The sequence below is a fragment of the Drosophila innubila genome (assembly GCF_004354385.1).
Source record: "Drosophila innubila isolate TH190305 chromosome 3R unlocalized genomic scaffold, UK_Dinn_1.0 2_E_3R, whole genome shotgun sequence".
Taxonomy (NCBI): domain Eukaryota; kingdom Metazoa; phylum Arthropoda; class Insecta; order Diptera; family Drosophilidae; genus Drosophila; species Drosophila innubila.
Window position 1 is genome coordinate 786,686 of NW_022995380.1, and position 23,191 is coordinate 809,876.

The 23,191-nt window shown below is 41.6% G+C and overlaps 2 protein-coding genes across 2 annotated transcripts; one reads left to right on the top strand and one right to left on the bottom strand.

Annotated features, from left to right (window-relative positions):
* Window positions 1-360: 360 nt before the first annotated feature.
* Window positions 361-1,917, top strand: LOC117790477 (vacuolar protein sorting-associated protein 72 homolog). Its single transcript, XM_034629933.1, has 4 exons — window positions 361-583; window positions 643-775; window positions 829-1,132; window positions 1,195-1,917. Exons 1-4 carry the CDS (start codon window positions 453-455, stop codon window positions 1,677-1,679), a joined length of 1,053 nt encoding a protein of 350 aa, XP_034485824.1. The 5' UTR covers window positions 361-452; the 3' UTR covers window positions 1,680-1,917.
* LOC117790478 (protein unc-80 homolog) lies at window positions 1,796-22,384 on the bottom strand. Its single transcript, XM_034629934.1, has 31 exons — window positions 22,330-22,384; window positions 21,330-21,545; window positions 20,794-20,820; window positions 20,498-20,518; window positions 20,298-20,439; window positions 19,875-20,065; window positions 19,511-19,807; window positions 19,321-19,455; window positions 18,939-19,258; window positions 17,662-17,861; window positions 17,416-17,597; window positions 17,085-17,197; window positions 16,878-16,895; window positions 16,390-16,537; window positions 15,909-16,335; window positions 14,552-14,749; window positions 13,553-13,895; window positions 12,578-12,683; window positions 11,904-12,521; window positions 11,116-11,848; window positions 10,916-11,053; window positions 9,833-10,131; window positions 9,594-9,769; window positions 8,959-9,532; window positions 6,568-7,122; window positions 5,823-6,126; window positions 4,810-5,759; window positions 3,260-4,726; window positions 3,037-3,205; window positions 2,309-2,979; window positions 1,796-2,246 (listed from the first exon to the last, which is right to left on the bottom strand). The coding sequence occupies exons 2-31, from the start codon at window positions 21,534-21,536 to the stop codon at window positions 2,019-2,021; spliced, it is 9,957 nt and encodes a 3,318-aa protein (XP_034485825.1). The 5' UTR covers window positions 21,537-21,545; window positions 22,330-22,384; the 3' UTR covers window positions 1,796-2,018.
* Between the last annotated feature and the right edge of the window lie 807 nt (window positions 22,385-23,191).

Here is a 23,191-nt window from a genome sequence, read left to right on the forward strand (position 1 = left end):
TGCAATAGTTATTGCTTTTTATTAAAATCTATTGAATGCGAATTTAAAATTTGATTTTGCCTCTGCCATTCAAACATTTGAATTCTGTGTGAATAGTGAAGCGGCTGTGAATGGACAAATATCGATATCTATTCATTAACAATCGGTTCATCGCATTTATAATAATATTTATTATCATTGATAGTTAAAGCAATTTAAAAGTTAAATATGTATTTTCAATTTTTCCTTTCTAGCTGCACGTTTCGAACGTTCGAACGTTTAATGCGTCGCTAAATTGATGATTTTCCTTAAAATGAAATTATCTGTGCCCGCGTAATTGATGTTTACCATCTCTAGCTGTGAATGTTACTTGCAAGAAGAAGAACAGGTCCAAATTTATTTGTTTACAGTTGGAAAAAAATAATCCGGCGGCATTGAGAGTAATTGTAAATTAAAAAACAAAACAATATTTGATGGCTGCATCACGTTCCCGCCGCAACAATGCTGGCAACAAGATTGCCAAGCTGCTGGACGAGGAAGAGGACGAGTTCTATAAGACTTCGTATGGCGGATTTCAGGATGAAGAAGATGACAATGAATATGTGTAAGTATTAAAGCATTATTAGAAATTCAAGCGTATACGTTAACTATCTGATGCTACAGACAAAAAGATGAAGAAGAGGATGTCGTGGACTCCGATTTCAGTATCGACGAACAGGATGAACCTGTATCTGATCAGGAGGATGCACCAGAAAAGAAACGCAAACGTGGTGGCGTTAACACTAAGGCGTATAAGGTAAGCATACGATTTCTTAATATGATAGATACTAATGGAGAACGATGTTGCAGGAACCGGCTAAACCAACTGCCAAGAAGGACACGAAAGTCGTAGCTGCGCTTCACAGAAAACGTGGTGGTGGAGGCGTAGTCAAACGTAGAGTTCGTCCTCGTTTTACAGTACAGGACTCTGGTCGGAAATCTATACGTACATCTACTGCCATTAAAACACAAGCTACAAAGATACGACTCAAGGAGCTGGACGATGCTCGCAAGCGTAAGAAGAAAAAGGTGCGAGTGGAGGATTATATGCCCACGCAAGAAGAACTTCTTGAGGAAGCCAAAATCACTGAGGAGGAAAACATCAAGTCGCTAGGCAAGTCAATCAATTCAACAGCTAACCAAAAGCTATTCTAACTGGTTTCTAAAAATACACAGAGAAGTTCCAGAAAATGGAACTTGAGAAAAAGAAAACACGCCCAACCAAACGAGTTTTCACGGGCCCAACTATACGGTATCATTCACTGACAATGCCCGTCATGCGTAAGCCTACACGCACCACCACGCTGCCCCACGATCCCAAAGATCCGGCATCAAAATGCGAGCGTACATTTGTAACCATAGAAAATGATTTCAATGATAAGGCTTTCCATGCGATTTTCCGACCGAAACGGGCACCCAAAAGCTCTAGTGGAATCTGCCCAATTACCAGACTCCCAGCGCGCTACTATGATCCAGTCACTCAACAGCCCTACTACAGCATTCAAGCCTTCAAGATACTGCGTGAAGCGTACTACATGCAACTGGAGCAGCAGAATAGCGGCAGCGAACCACCCGAGTTAGCTAAGTGGATGGAGTGGCGGAAATTGGTCAAGGAGAATCGACAGAAGGCGGCAACCTCAATTAAAAATGCCAATAATTAAAGAAATTTGAAAGATATAAGTTTAACATCAACTATTTAATAATTATTAGTTGATAATCTGTATCCCAATTCAATGTATGTGTCGATTTGGATCTTTGTTCAATGAAAAAATGTGCATTTAAAGTGGCTATCATATTTATTTAATAGTTTTCTAATCGATCTACATCAAAACATACAAAATCGGGCACATAATGGAAAACAACTACTCGTACATATGCGTACTAATATAAAACTTAGCATCAACTACATATTCGTAAATACTAACTATAATATCTGTCCTAATTTAGTTTAGATTGAGGCTGTCCTAAAGCTCGTAGGCCCGGTCGCCGTTCTGTGATTGTTAAATGAGTGTGTCCTCGTCCTGACCCTCGAAAACCATCAGCAGAGAGTGCTGAGAAGGTGATCGTCCCAAAGTAAGTCCGCCCAGCGAGCCATCGGGAGAGAGAAGACCCGTCTGCAGGCTGTTGTTATCCCGATAGCCGGATGTGGAAGAAGTTTGTGATACTGAGTCCCAGGATATTTCGCCAATTGCCTTGGCCTGATGCTCCTCCTGGGAAAGTTGAGTTACCTGCAGAATGATTAACTAGTTAAGCCGGATTTAATCACCCAATTTCCATGTTAAGTGCTTACAATGCTCGGAGTCTCTATGGGAGTGAGGCGACTGCGCTTCAACCTGAAAGTCTTGCGACTAGCTGCTTTGGATCGCTGCAAGCGCGAGCGTGTGTGATCACCCGAACTGTCCTCGGCGGGACTCTCAGGTGAGAGCGGTGTGGTAGACGTCTCGCCAGAGGAGTGTCGGAACTCCACGGATGACACAAAGCGTAGCCTTGGCGGCTGAGCCTTGAACGGCGCCTGCTGCAGCGATTGTGAATGGGACAGCTGCGAGACAACGCCCGGAGGCAGTGGCGAGGCTGTAGTGATGCCATGTCCCGAACCACTGGGTCCACTGCCCAATGATTGGCCAATTAAAGTTGGAGCTGAGCCCACGGCTACGTCACCGCTGTGACTTTCGCTGGTCGTGGTATGCGGTTCACGACCTGTGGAGTTGCTGGACAAGGATTCCCGCGGTGGATGCAGCGTCTGCTGTGAGAGTGTATCGCTGGGAGTGCATATGCCGCCAGAGCCACTGCGTGAGTCGATGGGCACGGCGGAGACATGCGAGTGCGTGGCCTGACCCGTTGTGGTGCCCGTGAATATGGATATCAGCGAGGGTCGTTGCTGCGACTTGTGGGCATCTGCGACGCTGGTTGCGGCTGGAGTGTCGCTCTTTTTCTGCTCGGAACTCTCGCGATCTGTGGACACTGATTTATGAGAGCTGAAATAGGAAAATGTAACGCTTTTGCTGTTCGTTTGATTACCATATCGCTTATCCTCCAACTCGTCGCGCAAATCGCGCAGCTCTCTGGCTAACTCAAGGAGCAGAGCACCCTTCGACTTCAGTCCACCCTGCGGTGGTGTGCCTCGCAGTCGTTCCCTAATGATGAACTGCATGTGCCGCTCGTGGTCGCCAATTGGAGGCTGTGAGATCTGTTCGAGAATCAGACAAGGTTAACTGAACGATCTAAGTAGGATAACTCATACCTTGTGCAAAATAAAGGGCAACAACACGATGTAGAGAGGCGTGCGATGGGTGACCACGAATTCCATGAAGCTCCAAAGATCGGGCGCTGCCTCATTGCGCCTGCCCAGGTCACGCATGACGCGCACAATCCGCGGCCATTCGCTGGACAGACGATTCTCAAAGCAAATGCAGACGATGCGAAGTGCCAGGAAGGCGGCTTGATATAGGGAACCTGATATGCGAGCCGGTCGCTTGGCATCCCGACTGCCAGTGAAGGTCAAAGAGCCGGCGCGAAGATCGCCAGTAACTCGATTTATCTGGGACACCGCCTGGCCGGTACGACCTGCCGGAGGGCTCATAGCGTTCAATACGGCGGTGAGCAGGAATGTGACATCGCTCATTTTCAGTTCACCGACATCGGAGACACCGCGACCGGAGCAAACTTTCAAGCACAGTGGCATGATCAGATGCATCAGAAAGCCTTCGGCCTTTTCCTGCGTGGCAAACTCGGCACTGCCGCCGCAGATTTGGACAAGGGAGAAGCAGTCAACGGGACTAACTACCTGCAGTGCCACCAGGCGCACCACGGCCGAGCAGAAAAAGGCCGGCGGATTCTGAGACATGAGCGCTGCACCTGCACTGGAGACGCCCTCGGGTATACCGGTGCCAGGTTCATTGACAATCAGATTCTGGACCGTGCTGATGAGTGTCTTCATCTGTTGCCAGTGGAGGACATATGGATGCCTTATGATCGTCTCGTGAATGCCCTTAAGCAGCCCGGCTGCCGCCTCCCAATCAGTATTGCGGCGTATCGATGGCTTCTTCGAAATCTTAAGGAACACCTTGTCGATGCGTCGAAGTACGGTGACCAAAGCATTCCGCAGTGTATCATTTGACCACTCTGCGCGAGGCAACACCGACTGCATATATCGCTGTAATCCCCGACAGGCCATGGACTCCGGGTCATAGGGTGATACCTTCAATAGCGAGTGGGCGATGTCCGCCAGGCGTATGTGACACTTGGCGTCCAACACCTCGGTTGGCTTGGTGTCATTCGTGGGCAGCTTCTTGGCCAGCTCACCTAGCCGAGTTGTCGATTTGGTTAGAAAGTCGGCCACAACAGAGAGCAGAACATCACGTGGTCGTCTGTACTCGGTGCGAATCATTTCCGAGTCCTCGGCCGAGTCCATCATGTTCTTGGTGCGCGGATCCGTTGCATACTTCGTATGCGACTCCTCCTCAAAGTCCATGCCAGGTGAACAGGGCGGACCGCGACTACAGTTGCGCTGCGAGGATCCCTTGTGTTCCGGACTGTTGCGGTAGGGTCCATTGTAGCTTTTCGCCAGACCCTCACAATTGTGGACCATTGTTCTGGTGGCGACTGCCAGTTGAAGTATAATATCGCGCTCGGACTTACCTTGGAGTGGAATGTAGCTGGGCGATTGGATTTGTTGCAGATAGCAGGGAAGAATGGCCTCCAGAATGATCTATAAATTGAAAGATTCCTATGAATTTTGTACCAAAGTAGACCCCCTTAAAAAGACCCAGTTAAAGTACAAGTTAAACTTGCCAGCATTTGGTAGCCACGGGTGCTTTCAGCTGAGTAGGATACCACCATGACGCACAGAGTGATGCAGTCAAGGACGGTGACATCGTCATCCTCGTCGTGGTAACAGAAGTCAATGGCTTTCAGGGGCTTGGGCTCTTTGACCAGCTCGGCAATGTTGAGCGGATCCGGCGAGGGATCCTCCAAGCTGAGAAGTAAATTGAATAGGCAACTCGATTGCACTTTATGTGCCTCTCCGTAAGTGCCATCCTCATCAGTGTCCAGTATGGCCGAAACCGAACCAAACATCTGTAGAATAAAGGGTTTCCGATTGAGCAGATAGAACTGCTTCACGGCGTACTCGATAGTTGTGGTAATTAGTTTGTTCGTCTGGTGCAGTGAGTACACCTGGAGCAAGGTGGGCATAATCATGAAGTAGCCATTTGTGGAGAAGATGTTCTTGAAGTTAAAGGCGGCGTTGATAAATGTAGCCATAACGTAGCGCATAATGCAGGAGTCCTCGGCGTGCAGGATGGAAGCACCGGAGAGCACATTGAGGAAGAGCTGAATGTCCGCCGAGTAGGCAAAGTTTCCGGCCATCGCCTCAAACATGCGGGCAATAAGTCGGACCCACATAAACTTATGAAGGACATCCAGGCCAAGCAGCACCTTACCATATTCTCCACCATGATGAAGATCTAGGTCTACCTCAAGCGCCTTCCGCGGGAACGAAGGGAGCTTCATGAGCTCCTCGTGCAAGAAGACAACTCGCTGAACGACCATGTCGACATTCTTAAGAATGGCCCAGGTGAGATGAACCTTGCCAATTTCAACAAATTTCTTGGTCAACTCTTGCTTCTGGAGTGCCAGAAATGATTCCTCTGGACGCATGAGCATTAAACGAACTTCCGGATACTGGGAGCGTTTGAAGAAATACAAATCCCTTATATACCAATTGGGATTGAGTATTTTGTCTAAGGGAAATGTTGAAAAAGCGTCATCAATAAGAAAAGTTAACAACTGGTAGGAAAACTCACTGCTCTTGTAGTCCACCAGACAGTAGTGTGTGATGCTCTTCTCATCAATGGGATAATAGTCCAATGCCTCCTTCAACAGCTGACAGAACAATGTGTCCTCCTGGACGGGAAACTGCGATGGTATATTGTAATCATCATCAGCGGGGCCATGCACCACAATCTTTTTGGCAGCCGGCACATTAGCTGTTAACAATATGGATGCATCGCATTGCTCCTTGCGCAATATTTGCTTTAGATCCTTGAACATAATGCCATGAACTGAGTGTACAACCATCCAAAGCACGGACAGTGCGGATCCCACGAGCTAGAAATATTTTCGATTAGTAATTAATTATATATTAACTTATTTCTAATAAAATGTTTTTAAACATTATTATTTTCTGTATAATATTATATTTTAGCGATCGACATTATTTTTTTCATTCATTTTTCATTATAAGCATTTTTACATTCATCACAGTTTATTATTTTTTCACTTAGAATTTTTTTAAATTTGTTAAATTTTAAAAATTAAATTATCCAAAGATAAATTATCATTGGCAATTAAATAAAGTTTTCACTATAATCTATTTCTTAATACAATATGTGGACAGACAATTGTAATTCATTTTATTTTTCAATTGTAATTAAATGGTTTTTTAATGCTCAGTAGTTAAATGTCATTTACATAATCCCTAATTTTCATTGCTGATTTCATTGAATGAAAAGTAATGAAAATGCTTACAGGCACGATTCTTTGACTTACCTCTTGCTTCAGTTCGTTGGATGAACGCACATAGAACATAATGTAGCCAATGATGGAGTTGTAAAGGGCAAAGGCTGCCTGTTGTGGGAGACGTGGAACGAAGCGAATTAGATGTCGAAGTAACTTAAACATCTGATCCTGGCGATCGCGTGTTAGACGCTCAAAGACATAGCGTAAAAACAATGCTGACTCCTCGACCAGACACACCCAGATCACTTGGTAGGCCACTTCGTAAACGGCATTTCCATCCGATCCAATGGCCGCATCATCCAAACATCCGACTATCTGCATCACCGAAGAGCACAGCACCGAGGGGAAGAGAGAGTGGGCATGATGTAGATGCGAGGATGCACGTGTGCCATCCAAATCCTCTTCGATTTCGTGATCTTCATGCTCCATGCCCGGCTCATGGGAAGCCTGTTGACTTATCGGTATCATTGTGATGAGGAAACTGTGACGCTCTGCCCGCTGTTTGTCCCGTTGTTGCCGCAGTGCGTTCCGTATCGCCTCCGTTTGCTGCATCTTTCGACTCTTTGTGGCGGTCACCAGGGAGCGCTGTAAGAATTATTTATTTTTATATTTAACGCCAACTAATTTTAAGGAACTAGACACCAGATATTATTTAAGCATTATAAAAAGAATTAAAATAAAATCAGTAGAAAATTAAAGATTATAATTAATAACTAAAATTATTTTTATTTAGAAAAATTATCATTTTAAAATACCATTAAACATTTTTACTACTTGTATAAATAATAAATTTGAAAATACCAAATCGAAAATTTCAAACTTAAGAGAGTAGGGTTTAAAATTATTATAAAAATTTTAATCTTTGGCTAACAGGAAAACAAAAATAATCTGATAAATTGAATTGAAAACGTGAAATTCTGTAGTATCCACAGTTTTTAAATTGGTCCAACATTAAGGGCTATTTAGACTGGAAGCGAAACGACCGCGGAATGAAAAACTCCATATTGATAAAACAGTGAAAAAATAGTTTACTGTTAATTTTATATGAAGTACTTAAAATAAAACTAGTCGGCCGGTGCTACAGTCGAGCATACTCGACTGTCGGAGACCACGTACTTACTATGGCAAAAACTAATAATGGAAAAAATTAAAAAATATTTAGTTAACTTAAATGCATATTCTATCATACTGGTTACAATGTCTCATAAAACATAAAAGATTTTCGTACTAAGACTTGATTTTCGCCCGATCGGTCCTATGACAGCTATATGATATAGTGGTCCGATTTGAACCAACTTTAGACAGGGTATACAAAACCAATTGTTATGCATATTTAATCACTTTGGTTACAATATCTTATTAAACAAAAAAGTTTTTCATACTAAGACTTGATTTTCGCCCGATCGGTAATATGACAGCTATATGATATAGTACTCCGATTTGATCAAACTTTGGAAAGGATATATAAAACCAAGTTTTATTTCTATACTATCAGTTTGGTTATGATATCTCATAAAACAAAAAAGTTTTTCATACTAAGACTTAATTTTTGCCCGATCGGTCCTATGACATTGTGAATATATGATATAGTGGACCGATTTAAACCAACTTCGGTAAGGATGTGTAAGACTAACTTAAATGAAAATTCTATAAGTTTGGTTACGATATCTCATAAAACTAAAAAGTTTTTCATACTAAGACTTGATTTTCGACCGATTGTTCCTATGGGCGCTATATGTATAGTGGTCCGATTCAAAAAAGAAACAAACTTGACCTGCCTGCAAGATAGAGGAATCTACATATCAAATTTGGTGTCACTAGCTTTTAAATTGTTCTTATAATTTGGATATGAAACTTTTTTTTTCGATTTGTGGCCGATAAAGGGGGCGTGGCCGAATTTTGAAACAAACTTGATCTGCTTGCAATATAGAGGAACCTACATACCAAGTTTGGGGTCTCTAGCTCTTATAGTCTCCGAAATCTAGGTGTTCATACAGACAGACAGACGGACAGACGGACAGACGGACATTGCTATATCGACTCGGCTGTTGATGCTGATCAAGAATATATATACTTTATAGGGTCTGCCACGCCTCCTTCTGCCTGTTACGCACATGTTCGTTAAAACAAACCTAATAGACCCCTGTACTTTTTTTTAGTACGGGGTCTAAAAATGGTTTGAGGAACTTTTATGTTTTTTTTCACTTGATAACAATTTTTACGAACATGCCCCCATTAAAAATAAGTACTTCAATAAAATAATACTTTTAAATTTGTATCTTAAAACCAATCGGATGAAAAGCAAACTCAGAAGGATTATTATTAATTACTACGGGACTAATAGTTATAAATGAGATTAAATTTAGAAGTGTGAAGCTATAGGTACATTTAGAGTCAATCCCCGAGATCATTTCCACTTACATGTCTATCCTGATTGAGAGTCATGTCCATGTCCTTTGTCTGTTGCACTGGCATCCAGGGAGGATCTACAACTGGTAGACTTTCAATTCCAATTTTGGGTGAGGGCAGCGTGAACTCAATGCCTCCTGGGGGCACTTTAAAGGTGGCGTCGTGGGCATTGTCCTCCATGCGTGGCCAGACATGGAAACGGCATTTCCAAAGCACCAGATACCGTTGGATGGCGCCAATCCGTATATCCGGATTCTTATGCTTCAGAGCCCGCTGCATAATGTCAAAGGCAAAGTTTTGAGCCTTCACTGATCCCATCAGAAAGACGGCGGCACTGGAAGTGGCTGTATCGTGATTGGTTTCCAGCAATAGCTCCCACGCAGCAGGCATGGCCTCGATGACCAGTTCCTCGGACAGAACCACAGCCCCTTTCAGCATTGTGGCCAGTGGAAAGTGGAAAAGATTGCGTATATGAATGCGAATAAACTTCAAAATGGGCGGCTCCTCCTGTAGCTTTTTCTCCTTCTCCTGACGAAAGGCCCTTGCCAACTTCTCGGCCATTTCTATATCAGGATCATCGCTGATGCTGTCAAAATGTGGGTCATTATTAAAATATAATCGAATAGCTTAGCTAGACTATAAAATACCGATCCTTGCGGGATAAACTGTCCTTGCGCTTGGACGGTGAAGTTTGTGTGGAACTTTGCTCCGAAACTTTCCGAGTCGAACGAGAACGAGCTGAGGATTTGCTGGCAGTAATGACCGTGGGCTCAACAGTAGGATGATCTACGTCGAAATTGAATCCAAATTCCTCTCCGTAAACCTGCAAAATGTGCATAGATAAAGTGGAAGTGGTCTTAGATTCCTGAACTGGCCCAATACTTACCTTACGTGTCGCCTTTATAAGACGCGTGCAGGAGCGCATGTGTCGTTTGTAGCAGAAGGGATGACAGTAGCCCTTGTGGGTGCAGTAATAGTTGTAGCTGGTGATCAAATCGATCACTGCCTTCAGCCAGGGCATATTCTTGGCCGTTTCATCGTTCTCGTTTGAGTCCGTTGGCGATTCCGGCTGCTGATCGTCACTGAGTATTCCCGGAGATTCCTCCCCACCGCTGACAATGCCTTGCTCGGAGGTGTCACTTCGATCCGAGAGCGAGGAGACCTTACGTCGCGACTGCATGTTGACTGTGTGAAAGAGATCATTAATAAAGCTACGATGCTTACGAGTTAGAATTCGCACAAAAAAATGCGCAAAAATTTAGTCATGATTTGTTAATATTATTATAGCATTTGGGTACAAATTATTTCTAAAAGTTTTTTTTATCCGCTTTGTTTTCATATTGCTCGTACACTTAACTTCCAAAACAAACCTCTTTACGAGGTAAAAGTCTAGTGACGAAAGTCATTCCATGTCTCAAAATATTCCAATGAATAGATGAATTTAATACAAAAATAAATAAATTACAAAAAAAAAATTACATTCTGCATTGTGCGCAAAAAGCTTCAGCTTTTTATTACATATTTTTTTTTTTATTTACAACATATAGAAAATAAACAAAAATCGTTAGTGCCGTTTTGTCACAAATCGCCAAAATGTAAGTTAAAAAACCTTATTTAACCTGTAAAATGTTAACTGAGTACTTTAGATAATGGGAGATTCCATAAATTTTTTTTTTTTAACTGAGCATTTTTGAATACTTTTTTTTCAACGTGGGCTTTAGCATTTTTTATCATTGCTCGGGAATTCCACAAGCGAATTTAAATTACTGCATCTATCTTTTTATAATTAACGAAAATTTTGATTTCTTGTATTATATCACTTTAACGATTTTATGACTTTTAGATTCTGGGAGAATTCCAAAAAAAATTTTAGCATATTTATCATGAAAATCTAAGATATGTCCCATGTCTTTTAATTAAATTTGATCTTCACGAAAAACCAAATGGTTGTACTTAATCTGGTACTTACAGTCTGTTTCGATTTCCTTGCCATCCTTGGTATTCCTGCGCAGTTTCAGGGAGCGTCGTTTGAAGGATCCTCCAGTTGTGGTTGCTGTACCGCGTCGCAGCAGAAATGGACGCACCGCGGAGGCAGTGGGACGTCGAGCTTATCATTGAAAGATTTGAGCATGTAATTACATAATTTACAAAGTATTAGAAAGGACTAACCCTCTTCACCCTCTTTGGTTAAAGTGGTGTTGCTGCTGTTCTCCGACTCGTTGTCCGGCTCGTGCAGCACAAAGGAAATCTTGCGCTCAGTCTGGCCAGCACCATCGTTGCCCGCTGCAATGGACTGCAGACTCTGGGCTGAAGTCTGCGAGTGTCCCATGGAACTGAGGGCCATGGACCAGCGACGATTCGCCTCCCGGTATACTTTTTCCCATGGTGCGGGTCTGTCTCTGTGGAGCATTTTGGAGGTCTTGGGCAACGTGATGTACGTGTCGCGTAGAAAAGCCGTAATCTCGAAAAGCAGCACACAGGCAATTAGCTTTAGAGCATGTGGACAGTCATTGCCGTGTGGATTGACGGAGGACTCATCCAGGAAGTCCTCCTCCTCGTCCTGCTGCAGCAACTCGCGCTGTTTCTCCGGATCGGTGAGACTGGCGTTAAGCGCCTCGTACTGCAGGCGCTCTGTAAAGAGAATCTCCTCGAGACGTGCGCCCACCATCTCAGCCCATTGATGGAACATTTTGCCAGCGGCTCTCAGAAGTATGTGAGTACGTCGAGCGCTCGTCTGGCTGACTTGTTGCTTCATCTGGGTGGGATTGATGTTGGCGCCGGAGGCACGATATCCACCCAAATTCTGCTTCATCCAGATGGGCCATTGACCCTTGTTGCACAGATGCACAAAGTGGGCACACTCCAGCAGGAATGTGGCACGTGTTACCAGCGGCGCTTGGGGCTGCAAATTGTTGAAATTGAGTAATCTGATAGGATGACGAAATAAAAGTGCTTACCAGATCCAAGACGGCAGCAATTAGCTGCGGATCTGGGAATGAGCCCGGCGCACACGTCTCCAGGAGAAAAGATAACCGGAGCATGCCGATACGCACCGGTTCGGTGGGCACCAGCTTGCGCTCCTTGAGGATGACCACTTCCGACTCACGGGGTCCGTCGCACATGTCGGAGGAACTGCGTCGACTGTAGTCCGCTGTCTCTTCGATACCGCCCACCTTCTTCTTGCCCTTCACAATGCCGCCGAAACGGTTCAGCCGTCGCTCAACGCGTCGCTTGGCACGCTGTATGGAACGCCCAATGCCATCGCTGGAACGACCACGCTGAATCTTCAGCGAGGCGTGTCGCATGAATGTGGATGATATCTCGGGATTAAGCGAGCCTATCTCCAGGTCAATGGACGATGCCTCTTTGGGCGTACCGCGGAACCAGCGCACCAAGCCGCTGAGCCGTCCCAGCGAATTGCGTTCCGAGCTGGACGTGGAATCGGAGAGCAGCGCACGCTCACTGTGCCGCGGTGTCAATGTTGGTCTCACTCCAGTCGTGCGTCGCCTGAAGTTGCTCAGCGGTGACTGACTGGTCTTGTAGTGCTCATCGCAGGGTTCCGTCTCCAACAAACTCTGCAAAGAAATTCAACGGATCAGCTACAGTTGATTTGATATCACCTAAGACTCACCACGGCGCAGGCGGAGGATGTGCTCCGTTTCTTGAGCAGCAGACGTCGTTGCGAGCGATTATCATCATTTGAGACACCCTGTGTGGTATCTGCTTGAGGAATATGCCTAAACAGATAAAAAACAATAATTTATTTACTTTTATACCTATTTTGTTAGCTATAAATATTAAAACAAAATTTCTTAAATCTTAAATTAAATTAATAAAATTCAAGAGTAAGCTAGTAAGAATCAAAAAATGTTTACTTTTTTATGTAAGCTATTAATTTATAAATTTTAAACAGATTTCTTAATTCACATAATAATAACACCGATTAAAATATGTCACTTAAAAATTGTCAGCATCGTTATAATAAATAACTAGGCGACCATAGGATACCCGTTACTTATTCGAATATATTTAAAAGTACTTTAAAGAATAACTAACTAATAAAAACTACTGCATACTTTTGGGTGCTTGTATTGAAATAATAATTTTAATAACTTTGGTCAGCTATTACTGCCGTTCTACTTGTCCGATCTTGCTGTCGTTATATCAGATATTAGATAATATTAATAGATAACGTTAATTACCACAAAAAAATTTATTATCTTAAAAGCTGGGAGTGTGGTGGTTTTTGCGATTAACGGGGGCGGAATGGGGCGTGTCATAAATTTAAAACAAGCTTGACCTGCTCCAACGCCATTGGGATCTGCGTGCCAAATTTGGATACTCTATCTCTTATAGTCTCTGAGATCTAGGCGCTCAAAAGGACGGACGGACAGACGGACAGACACACATGACTCGGGTGTTGATGCTGATCTCCCTGTTACATACATTCCAACGAACACAATATACCCTTTTACTTATTTTTTAAGTAACGGGTAAAATTATTACTTATAAGTAAATTATATCATTATGTTATAGTAATATAATATAATTCTACTCAAGAATAACAATGAAAAAAAGGTTGTTGATTTGTCCCTGGAGCACCTACCGTATTACTCTGGTGGTTTGAGCCGTTGGCCCCTTCTTGTGTGGACGCGGCGTGACCGCCAGTATACCGCTGAGGGCCACCAAACGGAAGGGGCCACCGTGGGCGCCCTTCACGTAGGTGACCAGCTGTCGTATGTCACTGTAGAGGGCCACATTTTCGGCCGTCTTTAGATCCTTGCTGGCCTCCACAAATCTGCTGACCAGCTGCTTGAATACGGCTCCAACGACTTGGCCTTCGGCCCCTCCGCTCATGCCGCCACTAAAATTGGTCGAATAGCCGCCCTGACCTGGTACACCACCAAGATCGGTGTTAACATTTTTATATCCACTCTGACGTTTATGAGCTATTATTGCATCATCATTATATACATACATATATATATATATATACAACGTACGAGTATTTGATATTTGGTGGTGAAGGGTCAACAGGGGGCACAAGAGGATACAACTCAAAAGCATTAGCAAAACTCGTCGCATGCAAGAGAAAATCACACACAAAGTACACAAATTGGTTGCAAATAAGGCAAAAATGGCAAATGATCAAGATGATGCAGTAGAGACTCACAAATTTGAACTTGCGCATATTCGAACAGTCCAGAAATTAAAAACTTAAAGCTTAAAGATTACAAATTTTACATCCAACTTGAATAGGAATCGATACAAAATTACTTTTCTGTTATGTTTTAAATTCGACCAAAAAAGTCTAGTCCAAAAATGCAAATGTAGATAACAACTTATAAAAACTAAGAATGTAAGGTATTTAAAAAATATGTAAATTGTCAGAAAGCTAAAAATATTAAGATTTGTTTCACAGCTTTAATTTTTTAATCACAGTCAAAGTGGTTCTCATTTGTGTGAGTCTACTGTTTTTTTTATATAAATGAGCTTGCAATTGGGATTTGTGCACTTAAAAATTCGAATCAAGATTAAGACGAAGCTAATAACATTGGAATAGTTTCCTTTCTTTTTTGAATAGTTTAAGCACGATCTAACTTACTCAATGGGGACAGCAGGGAACTTGGATCCACACAGAAGGCTAGAAAGGCATGGAAGTAATCTATAAGCTCTGGCAACGGCGAACTCTTAACCATTTCCTGCAGAAATCGCTTGGTGCGTTGTCCTGCCTGACGAAGCATCCGCGAAAGTATCTTTTGGCATTGATTACGTAGAAAATCAGCGGGAGGACCACGAACTCCTGCAAAAAGTAATTGGTTTGTGTTTAAATTATGAAACAATGTACATTAATATAAATAGATTTTGACTACAGTAATTATTCTTTTTTTATTTTATTATTATAATGGGGAAAGCCTGCACATACAGTATTAATAAATTAAATTAAAATAAAGCTACAGCTATTTTCTTAAATAAACGTGACACTGTTTGATTTTGACGAAATGTATTTTATTTTTTTAAATATTCCGTTGTTATAGTATAGATAGACTGCTAAAATTACAAAATAATTTGCTTGCTCGACGCCCTTGCAAAGTATTTCATTTTCTTTCACTTGTTCCAATGACAGCTGTAAGTTATATTAAACCGATTTAACCCGGAAATGATGTATTAGACCAATTTAAAAGCATATTCTGTCAGGTTAATTACGATAAAACAAAAAGTTTTTCATACTACAACTTGATTATTACCCAATCGGTCCTATGACAACTACATAGTGGTCCGATTCAACAAAAAACCAACTTGATCTGCCTGCAATATAGAGGAACTTATAGTTTTTCCATTTACTTGTATCACTCCGGACGGCAGTTCGCGCTAGTGACGAAAGCAGCACGACGGGTGCGAAAGGCGACCAGCAATATATATAGCTTATATTGCATCAAAGCGCTAAAATACCTTAGATGTAATGATGGGAATTTATTCCTTTTCGAAAATCTAGAAATGTTTGTTCTTCGACTTTTAAAAAAAAACCGATTGTTTAGCGGGAATACGCTAAATACCGTTAAAATGGAATATATAATATAGTTGTCATTGGAACAATCAGTCAAAAATGTAATGCCTCAAATCTTCGGCGTGCCTAACGGCCCTGCCTGAGCACAGGGTATCCTGCTTTGATGTAATTGTGAATTGAAATTTGGAGTAAGCTCATTAATAACCTACTTTCAAAGTATCAGTGTCAGAAGCATATGAAATTCAATTAATTCATATATTATTGTTTTAACTTAATATATTAAATTGAATATTGTTTATCACAAAATTGGATATCAGAAATTTTGGGGCATAAAAAGGCTTTCGTCACAAAGGTTTTACCTCGTAAAGAGTTTTTTTTTGTAAGATAATAAGTAATAGAAAAAGATAAAAATACTAAATTCTTAGTAAGATAAAGAATTTTTCGCTCTACTCACCATCATTGCAACCATGTGGACAACCCAGCACCTGGAGAGCGCGTCGTGTTATGCCCATTGATATCTCATGGGCATGCTCGCCCAGCTTCAACACTCCCATCTCGATGAGCAGCTCGCAGATGTTGAGGCCAGCTTCCAGAACACGTAGAGAGCAGACCTGCGAAGGATCTCGCTTAAAGACGCTGCTAACTGCCAGAAGGACAATCTCATAATCGATGCCGCCATCGCGTGTTATATAGAATGAAGAGCCCGGTGCCTCAGATTCATCAACTCCCGTGTAATCGATATGCGAGTCTGTATGGGACCGTAGCATTGGACCACGATATCGGGTGGTGGTGCTGCCACCACCTGCGCTTCCGGTTCCACCACCTGCTCCGGCAATGCTTCCACCATTGCTCAATGCATCCAGTTGGGAATCAATTGAGCCCTGTTCATGAATAAATATAAATCTTTTGGTGGAACTATTCTTGATGAGAATCACCTGACGTTTCAAATAGTCCGGGGACGGGGTGGGCGTGTGCTCCGTAACGGTAATGATGGGATTCCGCGGATAAAATGCTGTGGAGGACCGCGGGCAGGTGGTATGTGGTGGCCTTGACACCTTCGGCGGCTCAACGTACCTGTAAAATCTGGCATTTTGTAGGAGACATGCGGAAAGCATAGGTGCGTAAAGCATTAGTCAAACGAAAGTGCTCGTAACTTAGGAATAAATGCAAAAAGCTTGGGGAAATCCTTAAGAAATTGATCAGAATTAAGGGATCATATATAAAGGTGGTAACTGACAAGCAAGATGTGACCAGGAAAACTGATAGGTGAAAAGTATTCGTTATCCTTAAGATAGATAGGAGGACTTTAGTTAAAGATGTGGAAATCGCATAGTTAGGGTAAAAAGCATAGACACAATTGGAAGTTAACTTGGAGCATTACAAGATTTAAAGAAAAGGCATTCAGTTGTAGACCAAAACTCACCCGCTATCGAGCAGACAGCTGGTTGTTCAGTTCATAAAGATCAGTTCAGTAAGTAATACACAATAAATATATACAGACATAGTTGTTAGATTTGAAATATGAAGAGTCTATATGGTACGAGTGTCGATGTGGAAAAAGTTTGTATCAGATGCCTAATTGAGAGTAGTATTTTGGAATTGGAAATTGGATTCGAGATTTTGCAGTTACCTCAAGCTAGGCATCGACTTTCCTTTAATAAGATTACTGGCCGGTTCCCGAGTGATCATTGAGGCTGATCGTGATAACTTCTTCTCGCCAGTGTCCAGACTTCGATGGTATTCCTAGTCAGAGAATTTTCAAGAAATCTGTTAGTATGTCCAGCATAAATATTAAATTTCATTTGGCTAACAAATAACTTTAACAACACATAAACAGGTTCATTAAATGATCGGGCTAACGGGGTTTTCAAGATCAAAGCAAACACATAATCATAATCATAATCATTCAAAGAACGCGTGCAATGAACTCCTTGAAAAGTTAATGATAGCTATCGGCTTACTGCATGTTGCAGTGGAATCTTGCCATTGGCAGAGATTGTTTCGAGCCCTACTTTTTCCAGATTCTTCTCCGATTTCGAGAACATCTTTGTCTCGACAAAAGCCCTAAGATCGGCCATTTTGACCCGTTTCTTCTTCTCGCTGCCCCGTCGCTCCGTATTGCTGGGCAGGACTTGGGCTTCTTCTGTAAATGCAGAGTTTCTCTTGTGAGAATAAACGATATTCAATATCTTTTAATTCCTGCTTACCAACTGCACTCGCTGTAACGGCGGCTGTTGGCTCGGGGATTTCAATGTAGTCCTTGACCACGGAACTGCCAGGACTGTCGCGGCTGTTGCTTCCCGGGCCCTGGTACAGTGATATCTCAATTTGTGGTATTGGCAAAGAGTTGGATCGCTTGCGTGGCTGATTTAATGTGATGGCAGCTTCTTCGCCAATTTCACTGAGTCTGCAGAGAAAGAGTTGGTAAGAAATCAGCTACAAACTCCAACATTAAAAAAAAGGGCAGTTAGCTATTTCGAACCTTTAATAAGACTTCGGATTAGCTTGCGGATTATTCCCAGAAACACCTGAACCAAATTTATTTGTTTGTACACTGGTTCACACATATACATTTTGATCAGAACTCTCAAAAAACATAGAGCAATTATTTCTAAAACTGTTCGCTCAAGTTAAAACATAAAAAAATGTAAATCGGCTCGGTATCTCTTTCCACCGAACACATTTTTTCGGAGCGTTTGTGTTACTTGTCAAGTGTTTTGTTCTGAGCAACACTATAAAAGTGTCTTAACTGAAACAGCTTTGAAAAAACCCTGAACAAAAAATTATGTTTTTAAAAGCAAAACGAAAAGGTGGAGTACGAAAGTGTCCAGTTTGTCATTTATGTTGAATGCATTTTTTTTTTTGTATTTGAATTTTTTAAATCAGTACTCAATGTTAATATACTATTTTTAAATATTTTTTTTTAAGTCATTTCATGGAAAACAGGTTAAGAAACATTTTTTATAAGTCTAACAGAGCAAAAGCAACGTAAAGCAATTGTTCAAGAATCCTTTTTTTTTAATGTCAAAAAAGGTGTTAAAGGATTTGATAAAAAGTAAATAATTTTTTAAATTGAATAAAATTGAATAAAATTGAATAAAAAATTTGATTAATGATTAATTTGGTTAGTTATATGAAACATACCTTAAATTATAATGTTTCTTAAATTGCAAATTGTCTTTGAAAATATGTTCGAAAGAATGAAATCTCTGACATTTGAGAATGATTGATATTTGAACGCTTGTTTTTAAAATTATTTCTCTTTAAAATCTCTGAAGATTTGTGAAAAACTTCTGTATCAGGGGTGCCACAGAAAACGAAACCAAAAATCTCTCAAATTCCCATTCATTTTCGGTTGGTTTCGATTTTTTCAGATCGGATGTTTTTTTAAATAAATAGGTCTTGCTTGGGTTAAAAGAACTGGAGCCGAACGGGCTCCTTGCTGTCCTGAATAGAGTAATTTCTTGCTTAAGCAATTGCTTACCTGTTATAAAGATACTGCAAGCTCCAGAAGATGCCCTCCTCCTGCCAGTGCGAAATGAAAAGACAACGTAAAACTGACACATCTAGGAATGTGGCAGCTGAAACATCCGCTTTTACACTCTCTGACTTAACAGAATCCGATTCCTTCTCAACGGAAGCGCTACGTTTCTCCTTCATGGAGGCGCCGCGTGTTAGTTCTTGCTGATCGAACTCAAACTTGGTGGAGGGTACCTTCTCTTTGTCCCTCGAGCTCATGGACTGATGACTGCCACGGCGACTCTGCGACTGCTGCAGCTGTTGTTGCAACAAACTGGCATCGGCCTGGAAATTAAATGTTGTTAAGAATACGGTTGACAAGTTTATGACTAGGTTTAATTGCTTACGGTGAAGAATGAGTTATCCATGAGCTGTGGGGCCGATGGCAACCTAAAGATAACGACACGTTCATCCTCAATGCTGGAAGCCTCTTCAGGTATGGTCTCGGGAAAGAATTCTTTGGGTGATGACACCCAGGAGCCCTAGAAATAACCTAGATTAGTTCTAAATGAAAGACCAAGGATGCACTTAACCTACCTCTTCATCCTGACCATAGTCGGTTATGCCACTCTGTGGGGAATCCGCTTTGGGTGACATGGCATCCGGTCCAAGGGAATGCTTGCGACCCTGAAACACATCCGTGGATCCTTTTGGAGTTGGTGCACACAGCAAATTGCGTGCCTTGGGCTTTACGGGTGCAGTGAAGCATGGTGCACCAGGTGCACGATTGTCCCACATGCCCTGCCACAATTTGATGCCATTTTCGAGGCGAAAGTTTTGAAAATCCGACTCCTTCAGATGATGTATAATAGGTGCAAACAAGTACACAAATAACTAAGTCAAGAAAAACGATGGATGAATTTCTGAATGCTGGAAAATACTCGTAGTGACAGCTACTTACGGTTATTGTTGGCACTGAGAACAGATACTGATCCATTGGCTTGGGTTTGGGCTCAGCTGCCTCGGCCAGACCCAGTTCATCCCCATCCTCATCATCAGCACACTCCTCGGCGGCATAAAGGAGAATCCATTGCATCGTATAAAGCAATTTGGTCTCAACTGGCCCAATAGCCTGCATATCCTTTACGCGGCCTGCAAATTGATGATTGTTTGATTGATTGATTGATTGATTGGTTAATTGATTGATTAATTGATTGAATGATTGATTGATTAATCGATTGTTTAATTGATTGATTGATTGATTGAATGATTGATTGATTGATTGATTGATTGATTGATTGATTGATTGATTGATCAATTGATCGATTGATTGATTGATTGGTTAATTAAATGATTGATTGATTGATAAATCTTGGCAACTTACAGTATAACAATGCGGCGCAGGCATGCATGACATGCGGCAGGGCACCCTGTAGGAGACGCCAGCGGGGAATGGCGCCCAGGGCCTTGGTCAGCGGAGGCGAGAGACCAAACTGAATGTTCTGCACAAGCACCTTCTCAAAGGACTGTAAAGTAGTTCCTTATGATAATAAAGTACTTCAAAACCATAAAGAGCTAGCTTACCTTGCAAGCTTCTTTGGATTCCTAGTTATAGAATGTTTCGAAGAATAATATATGGATATACAATTAGATGATTTTTGTCTTTTAAAATGCTTAAGATCAATTAAATGTAATTAGCAATTTTACAGCAAAACGAAGATTCATTTAAGACTAAACACAAGTACTAAAGTACAACAGTTAAACAAAAATGTACATAGAAAATGTTTCGAGTAATTAAATATTTAGTTATATAATGCACAGATCAAAATACAGATATGTTATTAAATTAGTATAAACTGTACATAACATTTATGACTTACGTGGTGTCCTGGTGCATGTTGACAAAACTACATTCAGATTCAGTTTTCAGTTTCAGACAAATTGCAAAAGATTTTACAATGTTAATTTGTACAGTTTGTTTGTTTGTTGTTGTTGTTATTTTTGTTATTGTTGTTGTTGTTGTTTAAAGCATTTAGTATAATAGGAAAAGTCGTGTTAGTTTGTGAATTGTAGAAAAGAAATTGAAAATCGTATGCAAATTGAATAAAAAAAAACATCAAACATCAATAGTTAAGTATGTCGAATTTATTATCGAATACCATTGAAAATAAAAGTGAATAATGCGAGTAAAACGAAGATCACACATAGTTAAATGGGTTATGGGTTATATTCCATATTGATTGTGCCAATGGTACAGGTATACACAGTCCATCCTTACAACAAACACGCATAGCGAATTTACAGCACATTTCATTTCATTTCATTTTATGAATTTTATTTCGCTTTTGGATTTATGACCAAATTGTTGTTGTTGCTGGTATCATTCATTTCATTTGGTTTTGGCAGTGAGACTTACCATGCAGCTGGCCTCATGCAGTTTGCCCAGTCTGGGTCTTATGAAGGGGGCAATTTGACGCCAGAGAAATGTCTGGACGGACACCGGCAAGCCCAGATCCTGGAGGCCATCGTCCTGATCAATGTCAAAGTCATCGTTGTTATTGTTTGGTGTTTGGCTGTTGTTGTTTGCCTGCAAATTGTTGTTGTTCGTGGCATTGGTCACCATGGTGGCCAGCTGGAAATAACAAGGACACACATGCAACATGTTAAGCCAGTTTCAGTTTCCATTTCAGTGTCAGTGTCACAGTCAATCGTACAAGTGGCATGCCACATGCCACAACACATTAGCATGACCTGCCACAGCAACAAGTATTTGCGTGCGCAGACTCAAATGCCCCTTGCTTTCCTCCCTCCAGTCCTCCCACCTTATTCGCCGTGTCGGCATTCTAGGTCAGTGCCAAAACAACATCTCCAGCCTCCCATTCAAAATTCCATTCACAATCCCATTCACAATCCCATCTCACAGTCCCACAGCTGTGCTCTGAGCATTTCCAGCTGCTCCTTGAATGCTACTCAGAACGCAGACTCCGCAGCTTCGCTGCTTTCGGTTGAGTTATAGATACAAAACTGGGTTTTTGGTATACATGCAAATTTGGGCCAAAAAATTTTCACAGACCACCAAGTTCTTATATAACGCAGTGGAAAAATTTTCACAGCTAAACTGTAGATTTCTTTTATCTGCCACAATATCAATTGTTAAACATTTAACACGCAATCAAATCAAATGCTGAATTTTATGAGCTTGCCAGCAATTGTCTGGCTAGAAACCACACCCAGTTGACAAAAGGGTTTGGCTTTTGGCCATGTCTCAGCTGGCCATCTAATTGCTTCTGTTGTCAGTCTGCCTGAACTTTCGTTGACTTTGTTTTGACTTTAATGAGTTTACATTTATCACAATTAAGCTCACAATTTTTTGCAATTTTTCTTTGCAATTTTATTATACTTTTGTGGAAGCTTACCTTGATTTGTGCTTGTAGCCAGTTTCGACAACGTTTACGGCTGGAGCGTTCAGATGCAACTGGGACAAATGTGGCGTCGTTAACTGACTACCGATTCACATCGTCGTTATCCTTGTTGGTCTCTTTCTCGTCGTTGCCAGCGCACGCACACACATCCCCATTAAGTATACGCACAGCCACCCCCAAAGGGCTGTTCACACATACAGGGTGCTCAGTCACTAAATGCAGCACTCAGGCAGCTTACTAAGCTTCACTTTCGCTTGATTATCCTGTACGTTTAGCGCACTTATCCATTGATAACAAATGGCGTTGCCATTGTGAGGGTTGAAAATTGCGTATACGTCGTGTGTTCCCCATTGCTCATCATTAAAGCCCATTTTGTGTGTACTTATTTAAGTATGACACAATAACAAAGAAAAGCGAAGATTCTCTTAACTAGATAAAGTTATAGTCGGACCAAAATACTTATAAATATATATTCCACATTTGAAAATTCATATTACATTGTATTTTTATCAATGAGTTGCGCACTTTCATCTGCGCAGAGTTGGCCTCCTTAACAGCTGCTTGATTACGAATACAAAGTCAATACTTGATGGACAAAATCCATTCTCACCCAACAACAGGTTGTTGCATGCCTCTTATGAGTGAGGCTGCGCAGCAAATTGCCGAAACAAAGTCTACAGAGAGATATAGAGTTGAGACAAGCTTCTGTCGGGCCAAACAGCTGAGTCGAAAACTCGGAAACTGGGTCAAAAAAAGGCACGTCTCAGTTTTGTATTCTGATGTCAAGGACAAGGACTGTGATGCAAATTGCGGGTCATACATATAATGCAAAATTTATGCCTTTTAAAGACACATA

Bases quoted from the DNA above. Each gene is read 5' to 3' on its own strand.
- LOC117790477 (XM_034629933.1), top strand. From the start codon at position 453: ATGGCTGCATCACGTTCCCGCCGCAACAATGCTGGCAACAAGATTGCC. The intron at 584-642 runs GTAAGTATTAAA...CTGATGCTACAG, and splicing joins GAAGATGACAATGAATATGT to ACAAAAAGATGAAGAAGAGG. The intron at 776-828 runs GTAAGCATACGA...ACGATGTTGCAG, and splicing joins TTAACACTAAGGCGTATAAG to GAACCGGCTAAACCAACTGC.
- LOC117790478 (XM_034629934.1), bottom strand. From the start codon at position 21,536: ATGGTGACCAATGCCACGAACAACAACAATTTGCAGGCAAACAACAAC. The intron at 19,259-19,320 runs GTAAGCAATTAA...TTTAATTTCCAG, and splicing joins TGGATAACTCATTCTTCACC to GCCGATGCCAGTTTGTTGCA. The intron at 14,750-15,908 runs GTGAGTAGAGCG...TACTTTTTGCAG, and splicing joins TCCACATGGTTGCAATGATG to GAGTTCGTGGTCCTCCCGCT.